The sequence below is a fragment of the Spermophilus citellus genome (assembly GCF_964194105.1).
Source record: "Spermophilus citellus genome assembly, chromosome: 9".
Lineage (NCBI taxonomy): Eukaryota > Metazoa > Chordata > Mammalia > Rodentia > Sciuridae > Spermophilus > Spermophilus citellus.
Window position 1 is genome coordinate 125,238,566 of NC_138191.1, and position 6,712 is coordinate 125,245,277.

The following is a 6,712-nucleotide window of genomic DNA, read 5'->3' on the forward strand; positions in this document are numbered from 1 at the left end:
CAATAAGGGAGCCATTCTGGAGGCAGAGGGCAGGGAAAGGGTGGAAGATGAACTGGGTTGAGAGCCAGGATGCAGGATGGTTGGTAGGTGGGCCAGCTGACTGTGCTGGGGCATGCTACAACAGTTGCAGTCCAGTCCCTCCAAAGTGAAGAGACAGAGATAGGTCCCACACGTCCCAGGAGAGTCTTGACCTCCATGCTGTGGATGGCTGGATGCACGCCTCTCACTCCCACTGCCTTGTGTGAGCTTGCCTTACATGCTCCAGCGGTCATCTCCAACAGCCAACAGACCTCAGAGCCTCAGGGCTGGAAGGGAATTTACAAAGCATCCATCCCGTGATTTTAAAAAAAGAAAAAATCTTTTTTCTTTTCCAAATCACAGAATCCCCAAGCAGAAAATGGACTGCTCTAGTTAAAGCCGGGTGGGGGAGCCTTCCCATTCAATCTCCCCGTGGCTCCCCACAGGAGCTCCTGGGAAATCTAGAACTCAAGGAGTGTGGGTTGAAAACCACTGGTCTAGCCCACTCCCAATCTCATTCCACAGGGAGGAAGGAAAGCCAGGAGGAGACACAGGGGCGCCAGGCCCCCTGATTGCTACTTTGGGGATCTTTTCTGCCCTGTGTCTAGGTTGGAGGAGAAAGCCCGAGAGCAATCAAGGATGGGATGTGCGTGGCTCCCCTACACCCTTCCCTGTGGCCTGCCGGCTTGTCTAACTGCAGCCCCCTGGAGGAGCGCTGTGGGGCCAGGTTCTCTTTCCAATCTACACAATAAGAATGGAGATGTGGCCAGCAAAATGACTTACAGACATTTTAATTCCAGGCCTGGTGAGTGTAGCTTGAGTGAGAGAGGGAGAGGCCGGGTGTGCGTGCATGCACGCGTGTCTGTGTTGGAGGCTGCAGAGGAGAAAAGTGAAGTAGCAGGGGCAGAGGCTGGGCACGGGTTTGTGAGTTATGATGATGATTTGGGGGTACTGAGCCACACCTCCAGCCCTATTTTGTATTTTACGTAGAGACAGGGTCTCACTGAGTTGCTTAGCGCCTCGCCTTTGCTGAGGCTGGCTTTGAACTTGTGATCCTCCTGCCTCAGCCTCCCAAGCCTCTGGGATTATAGGCATGTGCCATTGCGCCCAGCAATTCTGTGAATGATTATCAGCAACTACCCATTTAATCTACACACTTCATTCAAGAAAGTGAGACCCTGCAGAGAGGACTTAGGGGCCTAGCATGGTGCTTGCTGCAGGGCAGGTGCTTTAGTAAATACAGGCTGCGTGCATCTGCATGGGCCTCTTGGCCAATCCAAGAGGCTGCCTTGCAGCCCGTGGTCCTCTCCAGGTCTGACACCTTACTTCTCCTTCTGCAAGTGGGGAAAACATCAGAAAAGCCTCGGCAAAACCCCAAGGGAAGCAATGGGCATCCTTGCCAAGTGGGTCCTTGTTACCCCCGATGTAGTCAGCCCCTGCTTTCCTCTTCAAAGCCCCCTGACCCTGAGAGGGTTCCACTGGAGTGAGGTGATGGTGGTACCCTCTGTCCTGGCAGCTCCGGGAAATAGAATCATTCTGATCACTGGTAATGGCAGAGGCCACCCGTGTGGTTCACCCTGGGCTCAGTGCCCAGCTCAGCACAGGAATAAAGAAGATATCCAAGCTCAAGGTTCACTCCATCACAAAGGTCTGCACAGACTTCTCCAGTCCTCTCAAAAGAAACCTGGGCTGCCAACCCTCCTCCATAACCCTCCTCTCATTCCTGAAGGGACACACAGTCTCTACTACATATTGTGACCTACTCATGAAACGTCTTGAAAATACATGGCTTATGAGAAGCCCTCACTCAGCTCAGTGCCCCCTCCTGCCAAATGTCCCAGAGACACTTGCGTCTGAGTGCCCAGTGTACAGACACTGTGGGAAGCCGAGACGAGGAGGCTCCTCCAGGGCTTGGCTCAATGGTTTTCAGACGCAGCATATGCCTCTCCCCTGACATTAAAGGAATAGCTTCCTGACAGCAGCCTCCACCCCAAACCCGGCAGCTGGCTCCAGCCAGCTACAGGAGCTACTTCCTGGGTCTCCTCCTGCCCTGCTGGGTCCTGAGGACCACCTCACCCCCTGCGGCCTGGCATCAAACACAAGACAGGAGGGATGACAGGGCTGAAAAAGCAGATCCACTTTATTTACAATGATCGGTTGGTAACACAGATCTTTGGGCTTTTTTGTGGCCTTGTAGAGACACCTCCCTGTGTTGGGGTAGCACGCTCTCCTTCCTCAGCCTGCCATGTGAATCCAGCTGCAGTTAGGACTACTTGCCCAGAGCCTTGACTTGGGGCATCTCTCCTCCAGCATCTGCATCCCCACACACCAGCCAATGGTTCTTCTTACCTCCTTTGGAGGCCCCATCTTTGGTCCTGGCTGTTGGCACCTAGTGGGGGATCTTACTTATCTGTCTGTAGATGGAGTGCAGAATCCTTAGGGGTGCCAAGGCACAAGCTCTGGCTGCTGCTTGGTGCAGAGCTGTTACCAGCCCAGTCTGTCTTCTCCAGAGGCAGAGCAGTGAAGTCCCAGGAGTCCTCCAAGGCATAGAGAGGCCCCACACAAGGCAGAGAATTCTTCCACGTTAGTTTGACCTGCAGACGCTGTGCCCATTATGGGCCTGGCCTCAGTTTCCCCCAGTCACTCCATTCTTTCCCTACAAGAATGCCTCTCCAGGATGGTTCTTACCACGGGGGAAAAAGTCTAGAGGGACCCAGGGCAGGGCCACAGCCTCCACCCTGGTCAGGGTCCAAACCCACCATCCATGGTTTCTGAAAATTTCTCTCCCTTCTCCTGAGAGGATGTTTTGGCTGGAAGCAGGGAGGTCTGTGGGCACAGACTCGGTGTAAAGCGCAAGGGCAGTTCCCCAACGCAGGGCCCAGGAAACTCTGGGTTTGCAGGGAAGTGAACACGCCCCCCCCCCCATAGCCCAGGGCATATCAGGTGTCACCCTGAGCCAGGATAAGGGTGGAGGCGACGACGAGACCACAAGGGCGGCAGGGCCAGGGACCAGCGGGGAGCCGAAGCGGGCAGGGCCGGGGTTGGAGGCAGTAAGTCTGGCGGCCCGGTCTGGGGCGGCGAGTCCTGCCCCTGGGCTCTCAGCGCGCCTGGCCCGCGCGGTCCCTGGGGCCGGCCTTCCAGCGGCGGGGCTGCGCGGGCGGCGGAGGCGCCGGGGCGCCCCGCAGGCTGCACGTCCTCAGCTCCCGGGCCAGGCTGAGCACCTCGGGCCGCTCGCGTTGGGGGGCTCCAGCCTCGCCCGACTCCGCGTCCTCCTCCTCCTCTTCGTCCTCCTCCTGGATGCTGCTGAGACGCGGCGCCCCGCGGCCGCGCTCCGTCGGCGGCGGCCGGTAGGCGCACTTGGCGTTGAGCAGGCGGCGTAGTGGGGCGCGGGGCACCGAAGCGGCGGCGCCCCCTGCGCGGAGGTGCTGCTGGCGCACGTGGCGCGCGTCGCTTTGGCGTTGCAGCCGCTTGAAGTCGCTGAAGGCCGCCAGCGCGGTCTGGCGGAGCAGGCGGGCCAGGGCGCGCGCCTTGTGCGCCCGCGCCAGCAGCACGGCGTGGCAGCGCAGCACCACGACCTTGTGGCGCGCCTGGTGGCGGTAGACCCAGGCGAAAACACGCGGGTGGCGCCCGTCCGCCGTGCAATAGGTGATGCGCGGCAGCAGGTAGGCGTGCGTCGGCCTGCGGCCCCCCGATCCCCCTGCGGCGCTGCGCTCGCACGGCTGCATGCGGATGCCGTGCGGCCCCAGCGTCAGCTTCATCTTGGTGCCCCCGCCTGGTCCGCAGCGCGCCCAGATCTTGCCCACCGCGTCGTCTGTGCAGCCGTCGCCCTTGGCGTGCAGGGTGACGGCGTTACCCAGGTACCACACCGTATAGGTCGGGTCCTCCCTGTTGAGCTCCACTTTCTGGCGCCGGCTGCGGAACACGCGGCCCAGGCGCTCCAGCGGCCAGTCGGGCAGCAGGTCCGGGCAGGAGCGCAGGAAGCTGGAGAGGAGAGACGTGTAGGCGAGCCCCGGGCTCAGGCTCTTCGTTTTGCACTTGGCCTCGTCCTCCACTAGCACGAATTTGTTTCGCCTCCAGGGCAGCATCGCGGCGCAGGGGGCTGGAGGCGCAGGGAGCTCACCAGCGTCCTATCCAGCGACCCAGGGAAGGAAAAGCGCCCAGAAGCCCACCGCCCTGTAGTCGCGAAAAGCTGGGCGGCGTCAGAGACAGCCGGTGCCCAAGATGCCCAGTGCCAGGCGGGGCTAGTTTCGCAGATGCCCGTTGCCCAGCCGGGCTGGCAGCCGAGATGCCCGGGCGGCGGCGTGCGGCCGGGAATAGCGTCCCCCGGGAATGGCTCCAGCCGTCTGGGAAGCAAGGAGGGGCAGGGACTGGGATTGGCGGACGCCCCCCAGGCCCGAATAAGAGGGGATTCCCGTGGTCCCTGCCGCCCAAATTGCGGCGGCAAGGGAGGTCGCCGGTGCCGGGGATGGCAGCTGCTCGGTGGGGTAGACCTAGAGCGCGGCTGCGGTGGGGACTCCTTCAGGCGTCGCGGCTCCACCTCCCCGGGCTGCCTACATCACCGGGCGGGACCGCTAGCTCTCTTGTCCCCTCCCCTCGCCCTCCTCTTTCCCTTCCCCCAGCACAAGCTCGCGCTGCCCGGGACCCGGCACAGGCGCGGCAGAAAGGGTTTAATTATTATTATGAGAGGGGTGAGGACGGAGGGGCGGTAAAGGATTAGGAATCCCTGGATATGCTATGGATGACTTTGCCGATGCAAATTCTTTGGCCTCTCTAGTGGGATCCTTGCCCCCTCCCCCCGTGGCATATTCGGAGACCCCCTCTTTCTAGAATTCCTCCTGCTCCTCACCCACAGCAGGTCCCTATCCCTATCCCTGAGAATAGGATTTGGGTGGCTTTCTGATGGGATGGGTTCCTGATGGGGCCGGCTTTGTGCACCGGAGGGTCTGCACAGCACAAAGCCAGCAGAGGTGGCTGAGCAGTGCAGTGGAAAAGTACTGTCGCTTGGTGAAGCTTTCTCCCAGGTTCCTCCAAGGTCATGGGCCAGGCTGCTGCACAGGAGTAGAGGCCGTCACTGCTCCAGCATCTGGTCGCCTGGACAGAAGCAGGGAAGGTGTACTCTTTGAGGGTGAGGGGAACCTTTCAGAACAATCCTGGGTCTGTGGGACTGGCAGATGAAATGTTCCCTCTGGTCAAAGTGCAGCCTCTGGGCTCTCTGAAGATTAAATAGATAAACTCCTATTTGTGAACTCCTTATTTGTTCCCAGGTGTTTAGCATTCATTATCTCATTTAATCCTCAGGATACCCAGGCTCAGTTAGTTGATTGGCCCAAGGTCACAGGGCTGGTAGTAAGTAGATCAAAGGCTCCATCTAGGCCCTGGGGACCCAAGAGCAGGCTCCCACCCTTCTATGAGTCCATCATATAGATGGGACATTGGCCATCTTCCCCTGGAACTCCCTAAGGGAAAGCGGTTGGCTCTTACTAGGGAGGGGCTCTGTTGGGACACTTTCCCCACTTCCAGAATTTGTTAAGCCACAAGCTCCCTAGAATCCCAGGACTGGTCTGATGTGGGCTCCGTCATCCCATTGCCTTGTGGTCCCATGCAGTCAACACTCAAGCTCCTACTCTGGCTTCTGGACAGGTCATCTTGGATGTCCTCCAGGTTAGAAGTGAGCCCAGGTCTGGACATGGACTGAATTCAGAGCAAGCCAAACCCAGAGAAATCTGAGAGTGGGGGCAGTGACTAGATTGGTCGATCATCCTGTGCCTGCAGGCAGGAGTGGTGAGTGGCTGGGCTCAGAACCCCCTCCCCCCAAAACACACACCCAGGGGAATAAAAGTAAAAGGACAAACCACTATGGGGCTGCTGAGTGCTTCCAAAAGGAGGTGCAAATAAAGAACCAGAAATTACTTGCTTTGGAGGCTGCCCCACGGAAGATCTGGTCCAGGGCAGACTCATTTCATCTTTAGCACAGTCACGTCTTCATTGCCTTCTGCTGATTATAAAAGTAATACACGCTTGTGGTAAAAATTCATATAAGGACAGAAAAGTCTTCCACACTTCCCAAGATGTGACCTGACTTCCTAGGAAGGGTACAGGCTCAGCAAAGCTGGGGGTCATGGAAGTGCTTCTCAGGGTACCCGAGCTGCCTCTTGGACCGATGGAGACATTCACCCAACCAAAACCTTTCAGGGAAAAGACTTCATGTAGTTTTGACCTGAGAGTCTGCTCATTGAAAAATTCTGCCTCATCCTGCCTGGGGTCTCCTAGGCCCTCCTTCCTGACCTTGCCCCTGGGAGTTTTGTCCCTGCAATGGCCAGAGGCTGGTGGCAGTGTCCAGAGGCAAAGTCACCAAGCTTTTGCCCAGAGGATGGTGTTACCTCTTTAGAGTTGCTAGAGTTAATTGTTATGACAATTAAAAAAAAAAAAAAAAAGAAAGGTAGAGCAGGACCCATCGGCTTGGGAGGCTGAGACAGGAGGATCAGGAGTTCAAAGCCAGCCTCAGCAATTTAGGCTTTAAACAATTTAGTGAGACCTTGTCTCTAAAAAAAAATGCAAAGTAGGGCTGGGAATGTGGCTCAGCGGTTGGTCGAGTGCCCCAGAGTTCAGTCCTCCTACCAAAATAAATAAATAAGCAATAAACAAACAAACAAAACCACATGGTATATGTATGTCCTGAGAATTGCCTGTATTT

At 57.6% G+C, this 6,712-nt stretch overlaps 1 protein-coding gene across 1 annotated transcript; it reads right to left on the bottom strand.

Moving 5' to 3' along the window:
• Nucleotides 1-2,218: 2,218 nt before the first annotated feature.
• Nucleotides 2,219-4,548, bottom strand: FAM43B (family with sequence similarity 43 member B). Its single transcript, XM_081307424.1, has one exon. The coding sequence runs from the start codon at nucleotides 4,101-4,103 to the stop codon at nucleotides 3,117-3,119; it is 987 nt and encodes a 328-aa protein (XP_081163550.1). The 5' UTR covers nucleotides 4,104-4,548; the 3' UTR covers nucleotides 2,219-3,116.
• Nucleotides 4,549-6,712: the final 2,164 nt, after the last annotated feature.